Source organism: Oncorhynchus tshawytscha, linkage group LG05 (genome assembly GCF_018296145.1).
Source record: "Oncorhynchus tshawytscha isolate Ot180627B linkage group LG05, Otsh_v2.0, whole genome shotgun sequence".
In the NCBI taxonomy this organism is placed as follows: Eukaryota; Metazoa; Chordata; class Actinopteri; order Salmoniformes; family Salmonidae; genus Oncorhynchus; species Oncorhynchus tshawytscha.
Genome location: NC_056433.1, coordinates 15,374,021 through 15,389,979, shown reverse-complemented (window position 1 = coordinate 15,389,979; position 15,959 = coordinate 15,374,021). Strand labels below are relative to the sequence as shown.

Here is a 15,959-nt window from a genome sequence, read left to right as displayed (position 1 = left end):
TTAGGTTGAAAATATTGTATCCCTGAAAATCGGATGTTAGCAGTTTCTGGCGACCCCACATAGGCTACAGCCTGCAGGCAGCAGCTCCACTGACACACTGTTGAAGGCAGTCATCACAGAAGAGTCAGCAGTGCCTGGGTCCTCCTCCTCCTCTCAGAGCTCCCTCTCCCTCTGCCTAGTCAGTGCCTCCAGTACCACTAGACTCTCTTGTCTGTCAGCCTCGTGCTCTTTTCTCTACCCAGAACAATAGAGGGGGATTGCAGCTCCACAAAGACCACAGCACAGCAGCAACATTCACAGACAGGCAGGCTGCCGTGCCCTGCTCTCTGGGGTGTTCCAGCACAGCAGCTGGGTCTCTTCAGCCGTTATTGGCTCAGCCGACTCCTGCCTGCCATTCACCCATGATATGACTGGGATTCTCCTGGGGCCTCCTGGACCATCAGTCCAAAGGGACGGGAACACTGCCGCTACCTCGTTCTCAAACCAAGGTGCATAAATTGAGGAGCAAACTGAAGTGAAGAGGAAATTCAGAAACTCTTGGAGGCTGCATTGTTAAGGGCTTGTAAGCATTTCACTGTACCCCTTGTATTAGGCGCATGTGACAAATAACATTTGATTTGATTTGATCTACCGCACAGAGAGAGAGACAGAGGAAGAGAGAGAGAGAGAGAGAGAGATAGGAAGAGAGATAGGAAGAGAGACAGAGGAAGAGAGAGAGCGAGAACGAGAGAGAGAGAGAGAGAGAGACATAGAGAACAGGGAGTCTAGCTCCATCACAGACGGACGGTGTGGTGTGATACTGGGATACTGTCAGAGGGCAGAGAGCTGGTTGCCTCAGGTTCCAGCTAACTGGGTTCTCTCGGAACAACAGCTGATGGGATGTGCTGTGCTGGACTGCATTCATCACGCCTGGGGCTGAAGTCCCCCCACTCTACCTGGGATGGGCTTGCCTTGTCCAAGTTTCAACTAGCATTCGCTGACGTGACATACTCACATACACACGTGTGTTTGTGTGTGCAAACACACTAACACAATCTCTCAGACACAGGAAGAAATATGGTTCCATTGTGACTTGTGCTGCTGGATGAACACTGGATGGATAGAATAGCGGTAAGTGCGTGCTGAAAGTGTTTCCCTCTTTCTTCTCTAAGTCATGTGAGGTTGATTACAACGTATTAGGTAGATGTTGTTAGATGAACCACAGCTATTCACAGTAATCTACAGTTGGACTGAGACATGTCTATGTGTGACAGTTTGTGTACATTACCACATCTGTTAGCAATTTGGACATGATTCAAAAAACAGGATAGATTTCCATCATCCTTGTTCTAAGAACTTTGTTGACAGGTTGTTTATTTGCACTCCCCATTCTAACCAAAATTCCTCCCGCATTATGGCTTATCCAATCAGGGAGCCGGACATCATTTACCTCCTCATTCCATTACTCGGATGTCATGACATGACAATTAATAACATTTTCAGAAAGAATATCATTTCTAAACAGCTAGTTATTTAACTATCCACATTGATTGTATTAGGCTGTGTAAAAATAGTCAATTACCTTAGGAACCTGTCATTGATCATTTCATGGCAGTACCTTAGTGGTGAAAAAACTGCATCAATCCAACTGCTGACAGGTAATAGCAAAGCCATTGCCTCTAAACTGTGGGAATAAATAGGTCATTTATATTCCTGTCTGTTTGATGATTTAGGTAGGGTTGATGCCTCCTGGCTGTACTCATGCAAAAATATCTCAGCCTACTGAATGAACTCTCAACTCAGAAATTCCATTTCACCTGGTGATCTGGCTACTGCATTAAGGTGGTAGGGTGAAACCTTTAACTAATCCTTATTACATAAGATGTTACCTTTTCCCCTTCTCTGGCCGTGTAGTTTTGCTATTCTAACTTCATATGAGGCTTTGAAAATGTAAAGTAACAACAAATAGATGCCTACAGATGTAGGATCTTTATTTGAGCCAGTTTGCTACAGCAGGAAAATAATCCTGCGGCAACAGGAAATGTGAATTATTAATAGACATTAAAACCAGAAGATGGTGATAGCGCTGACATCATCCACATATTCCTTTGTAAAACTCCCGATGGCACATGAATTATATGTGCCATATTGCTAAATGGGGCTGAATGGCACCAAAAAAAGGATCATGGTGAAAGTGACCGTAACTAGCAAAGGATCATGGTCGATGTAATCCTGGTAGCCTGCCGGCCTGTGATTGGTCTATATAAGCACGTGGTCCTGCATGACAACAGATGTAGTAGTTAAAATGGATTACTATTGAATTAAAATATCTCCATTTGTAGGGAACTTTAAAATAATTCACTGGGAAGATCAAACTTGATCATAATAAACACATTTTAGAGCCCAAAACGGCCATCTATTTTTATTTTGGGGACCGTTCTGTCAATCGTACTTTACATCAGCTTTCTAGGGCAGACCAGGGCTTTTGGCAGCGCTAGGTTGCTACACAGTAGCCGACCAGCAGAGCTGGTGACCACGCTCCAGACTGGACACTGGGGGCCTGGAATTATTATGTGAAGAATAATTGTTGATACATTTTTCATTATGGCAAATCAAGTCTGACATTTTAAAATGGATATTACAAACTTTAGAAGCCTTTTTAAACTTTGAAAACACTACAAGTTTGCCTTTCCTGCCGTGCAGGAAAATCCTCAGCAACAAAAGAGTGATCAAAATAAGATTCTAAATCTGTAGTATCACACATTAGTATTCTAACAGCACTACAATGCAACATTTCTCATTGCTGGACAGCTTGTCATCACAGTAAACATCAGTGAATTCACAAAAAAACTTTACTGGGTCTTTGTTAGTCTGCCGGCTGCTCATACTGTAGCTTTTTCCCTTTAAAAATAGATTTGCTGAATGAGCTCAACACAGGTTTTTTATGAGCTTGTATGTACAAGGCTTTAAAGAGGGAACAACAAGCACAATAGCAACCTGTAATGAATAACAGACTAACGACGCGTCTAAATTGCCCGGTTTTACTGTATGACTATTTTCATTACAACACAATAAAAATTCCTTGGCTGTCTGACCAATTTCAACATTTCTTTTTAAAACAAACTTTAAACAGGCAGTGAAAACGTTGGAAGTTGGAACCGTGCTCGCCAGTTGACATTAACAATAACTTTTTATTTAAATAATTCTGGGTAGGGCTGCATTTTAAACCATCATTACAAATGTATTTACATAATTCTGGGTAGGGCCGCCTTTTAAACCATCATTACAAATTTATTGAAATAATTCTGGGTAGGGCCACCTTTTAAACCATCATTACAAATTTATTGAAATAATTCTGGGTAGGGCCACCTTTTAAACCATCATTACAAATTTATTGAAATAATTCTGGGTAGGGCCGCCTTTTAAACCATCATTACAAATGTATTTACATAATTCTGGGTAGGGCCGCCTTTTAAACCATCATTACAAATGTATTTAAATAATTCTGGGTAGGGCCGCCTTTTAAACCATCATTACAAATGTATTTAAATAATTCTGGGTAGGGCCGCCTTTTAAACCATCATTACAAATGTATTTACATAATTCTGGGTAGGGCCGCCTTTTAAACCATCATTACAAATGTATTTAAATAATTCTGGGTAGGGCCGCCTTTTAAACCATCATTACAAATGTATTTACATAATTCTGGGTAGGGCCGCCTTTTAAACCATCATTACAAATGTATTTAAATAATTCTGGGTAGGGCCGCCTTTTAAACCATCATTACAAATGTATTTACATAATTCTGGGTAGGGCCGCCTTTTAAACCATCATTACAAATTTATTGAAATAATTCTGGGTAGGGCCGCCTTTTAAACCATCATTACAAATTTATTGAAATAATTCTGGGTAGGGCCACCTTTTAAACCATCATTACAAATTTATTGAAATAATTCTGGGTAGGGCCACCTTTTAAACCATCATTACAAATTTATCGCTGGATTTCTAATTTTACTCTTCCTTGGAAGTGACAACAGAATAACAGTCTGTTACTGCTAAACAATAGTCCTCAGTTATCATCTCCTCCACCATTAAACATTATCAATGGCTCTCTTTCAATGAACCTGAGGTGATGATGTAGGAGTATTCCGTAGGACGGTGTGTATCATGTGAATCCTATACATACGGCTAATACAACTTGACACTTGAACTTCTAACTTGATCAGCAATATTAGGGAGAGCGATAACAACATCTAATCAGTACCAGATACTACTGTCCCTTAGAAATTATGTGAGTGAAACGCAAACAAGCCACAAAGTTAATGGAACCAAGGAGTAGTAGAATGTGACAATAAGAACTAGCCTACACATCAACGGCTACTACTCCAGTTAGTGGAGGCCAGGCCACAGAGCTAGAATAACACTCCTGTTGTCACGTTCGTTGGAATGATTGTAGCGTTCCACATATTTTAATAAATCGAAACTCACCAAACAAAACAATAAAGCACAAACCAAACGTGAAGCTAACTAGGCAACTATACATAGACAAGATCCCACAAAGCACAATGAGATAATGGCTGCCTAAATATGATCCCCAATCAGAGACAACGATAAACAGCTCTCTATGGTCAGGGCATGACAGTACCCCCCCCCCCACTCCACCCGCAAAACCTGACTCAATAGGGGAGGGTCCGGGTGGGCATCTACGATGGATGACATAGTAGAGCGTCGGGGGCAGCTCCGGTGCGGGGCGAAGTACCCACTCAGCTCACAGATACGTCGCTAGAGGCACCGGACCGTGGATCATCGCCGGCGGAACCGGACCGTAGATCATCGCAGGAGGCTCTGGACTGAAAACCCCTGCTGAAGGCTCCAGACCGCAGACCGTCACCAGAGGCTCCGGACCGCAGACCATCTCAGGAGGCTCCGGACCGCAGACCGTCTCAGGAGGCTCCGGATCGCAGACCATCTCAGGAGGCTCCAGACCGCAGACCGTCACTAGAGGCTCCGGACCGCAGACCATCTCAGGAGGTTCCGGACTGAAAACCCCTGCTGAAGGCTCCAGACCGCAGACCGTCACCAGAGGCCCGGACCGCAGACCATCTCAGGAGGCTCCGGACCGCAGACCGTCTCAGGAGGCTCCGGATCGCAGACCATCTCAGGAGGCTCCAGACCGCAGACCGTCACTAGAGGCTCCGGACCGCAGACCATCTCAGGAGGTTCCGGACCATAGACCATCTCAGGAGGTTCCGGGCCGTAGACCGTCTCAGGAGGGTCTGGACCGTAGACCGTAGCCGGAGGTTCCAGACCGTGAAACGTCGCCGGAGGTTCCGGACTGTGAAACGTCGCCGGAGGTTCCGGACAGGGAACTGTCACCAGAAGCTCCGGACAGGGAACTGTCACCAGAAGCTCCGGACAGGGAACTGTCACCGGAAGCTCCGGACAGGGAACTGTCACCGGAAGCTCCGGACAGGGAACTGTCACCGGAAGCTCCGGACAGGGAACTGTCACCAGAAGCTCGGACTGGGAATTGTCACCGGAAGCTCCGGACAGGGAACTGTCACCGGAAGCTCCGGACAGGGAACTGTCACCGGAAGCTCCGGACTGGGAACTGTTGCCGGAAGCTCCGGACAGGGAACTGTCACCGGAAGCTCCGGACAGGGAACTGTCACCAGAAGCTCCGGACTGGGAACTGTCGCCGGAAGCTCCGGACTGGGAACTGTCGCCGGAAGCTCCGGATTGGGAACTGTTGCCGGAAGCTCCGGACGGGGAACTGTTGCCGGAAGCTCCGGACTGGGAACTGTCGCAGGAAGCGCTGGACTGGGAACTGTCGCCGGAAGCGCTGGACTGGGAACTGTCGCCGGAAGCGCTGGACTGGGAACTGTCGCCAGAATCTCTGAACTGGGAACTGTCGCCGGAAGCTCTGGACTGTGGAAGCGCACTGGAGGCCTGATGCGTGGGACTGGTACAGGTAGCACCTGGCTGATGACACACACCTCAGGGCAAGTGCAGGGAGGAGGCACAGGACCTACTGGACTGTGGAGGCACACTGGATGCCTGATGCGTGGGACCAGTACAGGTGGCACCGGGCTGATGACACGCACCTCAGGGCGAGTGCAGAGAGGAGGCACAGGATGTACTGCACTGTGAAGGCGCCCTGGAGACACAGTACGTATGGCCGGAGCAGGATATACTGGGCCGTGGAGGCGCATTGGAGGTCTGGAGCTTAGAGCTGGCACAACGCGTCCTGGCTGGATGCTCACTTTAGCCCGGCAAGTGTGGGGCGCTGGCACTGGACGCACTGGGCTGTGAGGGTGCACTGGCGATACAGTGCGTAGAGCTGGCGCAGGATATCTTGGACCGAGGAGACGTACTGGAGACCAGGAGCGCTGAGCTGGCACAACCGGTCCTGGCTAGATGCTCCCTTGCGCACGGCAAGTGCGAGGAACTGGCACAGAACGCACCGGGCTGTGGATGCGCACTGGAGACACATTGCGTATCTCCGCAAAACATGGTGCCTGACTAGTCCCACGCTCCTCATGGCAACTGTCTTACTCCAGACACCAAAACATCCACTCTACCTCATCACTCGCCTCAACCATCTCACAATACTCCTCGTTCAGTCTATCCCATTATTCCTCTTCGCTCTCAGACTCGTCCCTCGGCTTCGCCGACCAACACGTGTTCCCCCAACCCAAAATGTTTTGGGGCTGCCTCTCGGGCTTCCATCGTGGTCGTGAACTTCGGAGTTGCCGTTGATCCTTATTCGCTGCCTCTGCCTGCTTCCATGATGTCCTCCACTCACTTTTCTCCTGGGCCCAGGATCCCTGCTCCTCCTGACCACGCTGCTTCGTCCTTTGGTGGTGGGATCTTTTGTCATGTTCGTTGGAATGATTGGACCAAGGCGCAGCGTGCGTAGAGTTTTTTAATATATTTTAGATATTTTAATAAATCAAAACTCACCAAACAAAACAATAAAGCACAAACCAAACGTGAAGCTAACAGCGCTGATAGGCAACTATACATAGACAAGATCCCACAAAGTACAATGAGGAAATGGCTGCCTAAATATGATCCCCAATCAGAGACAACGATAAACAGCTGTCTCTGATTGGGAACCATACCAGGCCAACATAAATCATTAATCACCTAGATGATCCACCCTAGTCACTATCACGCCCCAACCAACATAGAGAATAAACAGCTCTATGGTCAGGGCATGACACCTGCCTTATTCTAGTGGAGGCCACAGAGCTAGAATTACACTATTCTAGTGGAGGCCACTGAGCTAGAATAACACTACTCTACTATTCTAGTTGAGACCAGAGAGCTATAATAACACTACTCTACTATTCTAGTGGAGGCCACAGAGCTAGAATAACACTACTCTACTATTCTAGTGGAGGCCACAGAGCTAGAATAACACTACTCTGCTATTCTAGTGGAGTACACTGAGCTAGAATAACACTACTCTACTATTCTAGTGGAGGCCACAGAGCTAGAATAACACTACTCTATTATTCTAGTGGAGACCACAGAGCTAAAATAACACTATACTATTCTAGTGGAGACCACAAAGCTAGAATAACACTATACAATTCTAGTGGAGACCACAGAGCTAGAATAACACTAATCTACTATTCTAGTGGAGACCACAGAGCTAGAATAACACTAATCTACTATTCTATTGGAGGCCACAGAGCTAGAATAACACTAATCTACTATTCTAGTGGAGGCCACGGAGCTAGAATAACACTAATCTACTATTCTAGTGGAGACCACAGAGCTAGAATAACACTAATCTACTATTCTAGTCGAGACCACAGAGCTAGAATAACACTAATCTACTATTCTAGTGGAGGCCACGGAGCTAGAATAACACTAATCTACTATTCTAGTGGAGGCCACAGAGCTATAATAACACTAATCTACTATTCTAGTGGAGGCCACAGAGCTAGAATAACACTAATCTACTATTCTAGTGGAGGCCACGGAGCTAGAAAAACACTACTCTACTATTCTAGTGGAGGCCACAGAGCTAGAATAACACTACTCTACAATTCTCGTGGAGGCCACAGTGCTAGAATAACACTAATCTACTATTCTAGTGGAGGCCACAGAGCTATAATAACACTAATCTACTATTCTAGTGGAAACCAGAGAGCTAGAATAACACTACTCTACTATTCTCGTGGAGGCCACAGTGCTAGAATAACACTAATCTACTCTTCTTAGAGCTGCATTGGTTCCCATCTCTCTCCTTGGCTGCGTTCCAGACTCACTATTCACTTTATAGTGGACTAATTCTGACCAAGGCCCGTAGTGCACTCTAAAGTGAATAAGGGGCCATTTGCGACCCAGCCCTCCACTCCCCATGCTCCCCTTGCTTCTCAGAGCTAACCATGCACCAAAAACACTACATCACATACACTGGTGTAGCCCCATGACTCAACAGGCTGGTAAAGGACATCAATCTCAAAGATATGAATTATATCCAGACATCACAAACCATTCATATGAGAGATGTTCAGTGATGTTCTGTTAGTAGTTTGTTGTATGTTTTCTTGTCCTCAGGGTCACTCTCCCGAAAAAAAGTGCATGACCTTACCTGCCTGTGTAGCTTGCTTGGTAAACTCTTGGTAACATAATATAGGAGAATTGGGAAGAAACTAATTTCAACTGAAATCCAAGTATTTTTTTCTCGGTCTAAATAACTGTCTAATACTGGGTAATACAATGATGGTGATAAAACTGATTATCTGGTCAGAGATCTTTGTTACTTCCTGATATTACTACTTTGAGTAGTAAAAGTCCATATACTTTTTGTACAAAGCAATAAGGAACACTAGTGTGATAGATGCCGTGTGTAAAATTCACAGTTTTTCCTTTGAGACTAAAAGTAGACCGGCTCTGTATCAAAGCCCAATTTCTGTGTGCCTGGAAGAAGAAATAACAAATGCATGGAGCACCGCTTATATTAGCCAGCCATGTCCTCTCACATCACACACATAGCCTACAATTCTGCAATTTTAATGACTTCAATGTAACTGTCTGTCTGAGGCGGGATGCCCAAAATTGGTCCTGAGTTAAACCCACTCCTGCTGTCACTCCTGCTGTCATTCACTTCCGGATGCTTCTGCTGTTTGGGGCAGTGTATTCTGGGATGTATTATGTGTCCCTAATCGCACCCTATTCCCTATATAGTGCACTACTTAGTACACAATGTTGGGAATAGGGTGACATTTGGGACGCAGAGAATTACCTCTTTATGCTGCTGAGTAGAGGTGGGATGCAGAGGAATGGATGGAGGGGTGTATACATAGAGCTAAGAGTCTCCTAATGAGGACTACAGCTGTGTAATAATCACAGTGGCATTTCCCCTCCATACTCCCTCCCTCAGAGGGTGGCTAGGTAGGTATAGGCCTGGGAGGGAGCCTGCTGCCTGCCATCGTCTGGGCTGGAAAATATCATGGTAATGGGTTGATGGGAGTAGGCAGACTGGCTAAGGTCAAATGATCTCTTCTCTTCCAGTAGTATTTCCCCCTTTTTTCAAATGAATGTAGTCTTTCTCTCCTAAAATGAGGGGTTGGAATGGAGGAGGCAGTTTGGTAGAGTCGGATAGGGGGGGGGAGTTGGAGTGGGTAGGAAAATGTATCTTTTCTGTTTATCCCTCTGGTAATCGTTCCTGTTGGGGCAGGTCTGCCACTATGGGGTGCTTTCCCCTCTGTTGTCACAGTGTGTGGATATATAGATAGAGGATTACTTCAAGGATAGGTTGTGACTGTTGTTGGGATACCAGCGCTGTGTGTGTTCCATCTCTACAAATGGAGGGGGCGGTTCACACAGTCTTATCTGTGTGTTGCAGTCGGCCATACTTCATGCGGTCATTTGAAAGGCGGCACCTTCCTCTCAGCTGCAAGGCTAAAGGATGGGGATGCAGGTCCTCGCCATCTTTCCGTTTATACTGTGCTCTGAGTGACGCCGTCGAAACACCACAAAAAGCCACCATCGAACGAACACCAATGACAAATCAAACCTCAAAACTCTTGGCTGTCTAAATGATATATTGAACCAATTAAAGGGGACCAACAATATCTTCACCTGCAAATTTCAGACAGACATTTAAATATGCCGTGATAAAGAATATTGGCTTACTACTGTCTTTTATCATTACTACTCATTTGCTGAGAGGACATTAGCTCTGCGGCTGTTCATCTGAATCAATGACCTTCAGGTTATACTAGTCCAGTTGTTTAACCACTCTCACAGCACATTGCTGCTCAGTTTTGCAGTATTTCTCTCAGTTCATCACTTAGTTCTCCTTAGAGGTACTGTAGCTCACAGGCAACAAGAATGTGCGGCTGCCATGTCTCTACTGGACACTGAAAAGGATGGAATTGTATGTTGTGTTGCTAAGGAGATGGTAGGAGGACGGAGGAGGTGCGAATCACTGAGCTGCTTAGCCTATTGTTTTGTTAGGTGTTTTTTCCATCTCTTTTGTGCCCAGAAAACATTGAGAAGAGACTGACGCACCACGGCACACTGTCCGAGACACACAAAAGGTAAGGAGGCTTTTTTTCTCAAAACACTGCAATTACAAACAAACGATTCACTTTAACAATGTATTTATGTTGTCTTTAATGTCAGAATGTCACCACCATAGAAGACAAACTAAAGAATTGGAGAAATGACAAATTATTCTAAAAGATTATTGAAATAGCTTACGTATGCTGCAATGACGTATATTGTAAATTGAGTTTATGTATAGAGGCAGCATGTACCTCATAGCTAAAGTGAAGTGAAGTAGCTGCCTGCTGTAAAAGAGTAACCCTCTTTCAGAGGAAGGACACTGCAGCTTTAAATGCACATAATTGAGTCTTTAAATGAACACCACAAAACTCAGTCACACAAAGCCAGGGATGCAGAGTTAAAATGCAGACAAACAGAAAGCGCACACTCACACACGCTTCCCCCCTAAAAAGAGGGAGAAAAAAAGAGCAGAGCGCAGTTTCCTTTTCCCATCACAAGCCCCTGCCTCATACAGCACCTGCCTCATCCAGCCCCTGTCTCCTCCGTCTGATCGTCACGCTTGCTCGCTCAGTTCAATTCTCATTTCGATTTTTATCACAGCCCACTGAAGCCTGCACTGAGGAATTATCTGCTGTCAGGACCTGAGGCTGCACGGGGGCGATAGGGAGAGACGGAGCCAGGGAGCCAGGCTCGGGCCACCACAGGGTGACGGTGCCGCTGTGCCAGAGAGGAGGGGACTCGCAACTCGGCGATGGCGTCCTCCACCATGCAGATCCTCGCCTTTGCCCTGGCGCTGCTGGGCGTCCTGGGCGCCACCGTGGCCACGCTGCTGCCCAACTGGAAGGTGAGTGCCGACGTGGGCTCCAACATCATGACTGCCATCTCCCAGATGCAGGGGCTGTGGATGGACTGCACCTGGTACAGCACCGGCGTGTTCAGCTGCACCTTGAAGTACTCCGTGCTGTCGCTGCCCGCCTACCTGCAGACCGCCAGGACGACAATGGTTCTGTCGTGCATGATGGGTTGCCTGGGCCTCTGTCTTGCCGCCCTAGGGCTGAAGTGCACCCGCTGGGGGGGCAGTCACCGGGCAAAGGGGCACGCGGCCATTGCCGCGGGGGGTTGCTTAATCCTGGCTGGCATTCTCTGCTTGGTGCCCGCTTCCTGGTTCACCAACGAGGTCATCACCACCTTCCTGGACTCCAACGTGCCCGAGAGCAGTAAATACGAGCCTGGGGGGGCCGTGTACGTGACCTTTGTCTCTGCCGGCTTCCTGCTTGCCGGTGGGGTCATATTTTGTTTGTCCTGTCCCGGAAAAAGAGACTACACCTCGACCTCCACCTCTACCACCTTTCCTGACAAACTACTGCAGCAGCAGATAAACCAAGAGCAACTACAGCGCGACCTGATACAGTGTGACCTGATGCAGCGCGATCAACAGCAACGGGAGCAGAAGGACTTTAAACAGCAGACGTCGCCTAATGAGCAGTCGAGCCATGAGCAGCTACAGTGGGTTGACAAAGGGTCCCAGGGTAAGGTCCAAGCAGCTGACGACATCCAGCAGGAGAAGCCTCTACATGAAGACAAGGGAACGCAGCAGTTCTACTCTCCATCCAGAGTCCCTCCAAAAGACACCCGGGCTGGTTACAGCCTGCAGGACTATGTTTAATATGTTTTATCCTTAAACCCTACTCTTGTTAGTGGGGTGGGGGGAGAATCCTGAGGACATTCTACTGGCTGCCTTGTGAAGGGGAGAGAGTGGAGAAAGAGGGGGAGGAAGGATGGGAGGAGGAGGGAGAGAGTGGAGGGGAGAAAGAGAGGGAGGGAGGATGGGAGGAGGGAGAGAGTGGAGGGGAGAAAGAGAGGGAGGGAGGGAGGAGGCTAATGACGTTGACAGCCTTATCGCCACCTCTCATCTGTTCTCTCTCGCTACTGCGAGCACAAGCAGTAAAGGTATTCCCAAACTATTGGAGAAAGACAGCTTGTGGATCCAGATTCCTGGGGCAAATGCCTCCTTGACTGCTGCTGTGGTGGGCGGAAAGACACAAGTGTAGGGTAGAGTAGAGGTGCCATAAAAATGCACAAACACAGCGCAAGTACTGTCAATCCTGTGACAAGTTCCTTTAAAAACTGATGCGGAGGCTTTTCCATACCAAAGGTTTCAATGAGAAAAAAAGTGCTGATGATAACTAGCTGCTAATAATAAGCCATCAGAACGATTGCATAGTAAGATAGCGTCGATATGTCTGGAAAAAGCCATTCTTTGCTATCTTGTGTCCTTTTAGAACCCATTTGCCTTGCGAGACAAAAAATAATCATCAATTATATTTTCCAAAGCTAAACGGACTGATTGATATTGAGTCTTCTTTGCATGCTAATTATCTGTAGCTTGTTAAATAATTCAGTGGAATGCAGAGTAGTTACTGAAACATAGTTACCAAATCTTGTGCCTAAAAGAATGTGTAGAACTTCAACTGTCTGTAAAGGAGACTTAGAGAAGATTAACAAAGTGAAAAGGGAGTTCAGATTCCCACCAACACCATACACAAACATCCAGTCCATTTTTTCCTGTGAGTTGTGAAGGGGAATAAGGTGCATGGCAGCGCAGGCTGTCAGAGATAATGATCCTCTTTGCTTTCCCATTATCCCCTCGCTACAGCTGGATGCACACTACTCATTTACTGCCCCCCCCCCACACACACACACACACCCTCGTCCTTCCTCTCCCTCTCTAGCTGCGAGGGTAATAGGGTCTTGTACCCAATCATCTTTACGGCGTGTGTCCGTGTGTCATTGCTGCAGGAGGCACAGCGGTAGGAGTCTGTTCTGTGGCCAGAGGTTAGCTGTCACAAGCTGCTGTCCCCTCGTGTTGACGGAGGGTAATAGAGGCTACGTCCCAAATGGTACCTTATTCCCCATTTAGGGCACTTCTTTTGACCAAGGCCCTTAGGGCACTACATAGGGAAGGAAGGGTTCCACAAAAAGTGGTGATTTTATTTGGCTCCCCAAGTATTCTGAGAAAAAAATATAAATCATTTCATAGTTGGAAATAAAGATGGTAAAATCATCAGAAAATCAGAAAATAATTCCCTGCATTCCCACACATACTGGGCACAATGGAAAAACAATGTCAGATTTTGGGTTTAGTAGTCATCTAAATGCAATATAGTATCATTGATGGCACAGTGCATTCGGAAAGTATTCAGACCCCATTACTTTTTCCGCATTACAGCCTTATTCTAAAATGTATACAATTATTTTTTCCCTCATCAATCTACACACAATACCCCATAATGACAAATCAAAAACAGGCTTTTAGATATTTTTGCAAATTTTTTTTTTTTTTTTTAAGAAAAAAATGAAATATCACATTTACATAAGTATTCAGACCCTTTTCTCCGTACTTTGTTGAAGCACCTTTGGCAGCGATTACAGCCTCGACTCTTCTTGGGTATGACGCTACAAGCTTGGCACACCTGTATTTGGGGAAGTTCTCGCATTCTTCTCTGCAGATCCTCTCATGCTCTGTTAGGTTGGATGGGGAGCGTTGCTGCACAGCTATTTTCAGGTCTCTCCACAGATGTTCAAATCGGGTTCAAGTCCGGGCTCTAGCTGGCCCACTCAAGGACATTCAGAGACTTGTCCCGAAGCCACTCCTGCATTGTCTTAGCTGTGTGCTTAGGGTTGTTGGGCTGTTGCAAGTTAAACCTCTGCCCCAGTCTGAGGTCCTGAGCGCTCTGGAGCAGGTTTTCATCAAGGATCTCTCTGTACTTTGCTCCGTTCATCTTTGCCTTGATCCTGACTAGTCTCCCAGTCCATGTTGCTGAAAAACATAACCACAGCATGATGCTGCCACCACTATGCTTCACCGTAGGGATGATACCAGGTTTTCTCCAGATGTGACGCTTGGCATTCAGCCAAAGAGTTCAATCTTGGTTTCATCTGACCAGAGAATCTTGTTTCTCATGGTCAGTTCTTTAGGTGCCTTTTGGAAGGTTCTCCCATCTCTAGAGCTGTCAGTCTGTCAGTCTGTCAGTCCTTCTCCCCCGATTGCTGAGTTTGGCCGAGCGGCCAGCTCTACGAAGAGACTTGGTGGTACCCTTCCCCAGATCTGTGCCTCGACACATTCCTGTCTCGGAAGTCCACGGACAATTCCTTCGACCTCATGGCTTGGTTTTTGCTCTGACATGCACTGTCAAATGTGGGACCTAAGATAGACAGGTGTGTGCCTTTCCAAATCATGTCCGATCAATTGAATTTACCACAGGTGGACTCCAATCAAGTTCTAGAAACGTCTCAAGGATGATCAATGGAAACAGGATGCACCTGAGCTCAATTTCGAGTCTCAAAGCAAAGAGTCTGAATACATATGTAAATTACATATTTTTGTTTTTTATTTTTAATAAATTAGCAAACATTTCTAAAACCCTGTTTTTGCTTTGTCATTACGGGGTATTGTGTGTAGATTGCTGAGGAATTGTTTTTATTTAATCAATTTTAGAATAAGGTTGTAACATAACAAAATCTGAAAAAAGTCAAGGGGTCTGAAAACTTTCCGAAGGCACTGTATATGACTTATAAAGTAAGGTTACATCTTATTTGCTCTGTTAAACCTACCCTTAGGAACGACTTTGCTAGCAACCTTGAATATATGTCGTTATTAAGAGTTCTCCCAATAATCATTTTCACGGTAGCACATTGGTAGTAGTCAGTGACAAACATCAAAGCTAAGCATGGCTTGGCTTGGTTAAAACCCAGGATGGGAGACCAAATGAATAGCTGTTGATAGATCAACTGTCCAGTAGGAGGTGCTGCCCAGACTATAGTTGATTTTTTATAAACATTGAAGATCTGATGTTATTTCAAAAGGTACAAATTCAACATATTTTATACAAGGTTTGTCTATGTTGAAAGTTGGTTACAGTGAATACATAATCCTGTGGTTGAAAGCTGACATATGGAGTTGTTTTAAGATCGCCATACCATGGATCATTTGGCTATTTTATTATGAATTTTAGGACCCCTTCAGGCAACAATGATTTACTTAGATTTTTTAATATAAAATATTGAGTTGAAAATAATGTGCTGAGTAGAACATAGAACATTGATCTCAGGCATGAGTAGGTCTAGATGGCAGGGCTGCTCTTGTTTTGGAAAAGAGACATTGTGGCTACCTTTCTCCAGCGATTTCAGATTTAAAAAAAATGTGTTGTGTGTTTGCCTCACATGTCAGCACATACAGTTGAAGTTAGAAGTTTACATACACTTAGCTTGGAGTCATTAAAACTCATTTTCCAACCACTCCACAAATTTCTTGTAACAAACTATAGTTTTTGCAAGTCAGTTAGGACATCTACTTTGTGCATGACACAAGTAATTTTTCCAAAAATTGTTTCCCGACAGATTATTTCACTTATAATTCACTGTATCACAATTCCAGTGGGTAGAGGTTT

The 15,959-nt window shown here is 45.7% G+C and overlaps 1 protein-coding gene across 1 annotated transcript; it reads left to right on the top strand.

Moving 5' to 3' along the window:
- Positions 1-682: 682 nt before the first annotated feature.
- On the top strand, positions 683-12,271 carry LOC112251697 (claudin-20). Its single transcript, XM_024422651.2, has 3 exons — positions 683-1,110; positions 10,487-10,541; positions 11,110-12,271. Exon 3 carries the CDS (start codon positions 11,261-11,263, stop codon positions 12,173-12,175), a length of 915 nt encoding a protein of 304 aa, XP_024278419.1. The 5' UTR covers positions 683-1,110; positions 10,487-10,541; positions 11,110-11,260; the 3' UTR covers positions 12,176-12,271.
- The last annotated feature ends 3,688 nt before the right edge of the window (positions 12,272-15,959 follow it).

Bases quoted from the DNA above. Each gene is read 5' to 3' on its own strand.
- LOC112251697 (XM_024422651.2), top strand. From the start codon at position 11,261: ATGGCGTCCTCCACCATGCAGATCCTCGCCTTTGCCCTGGCGCTGCTG.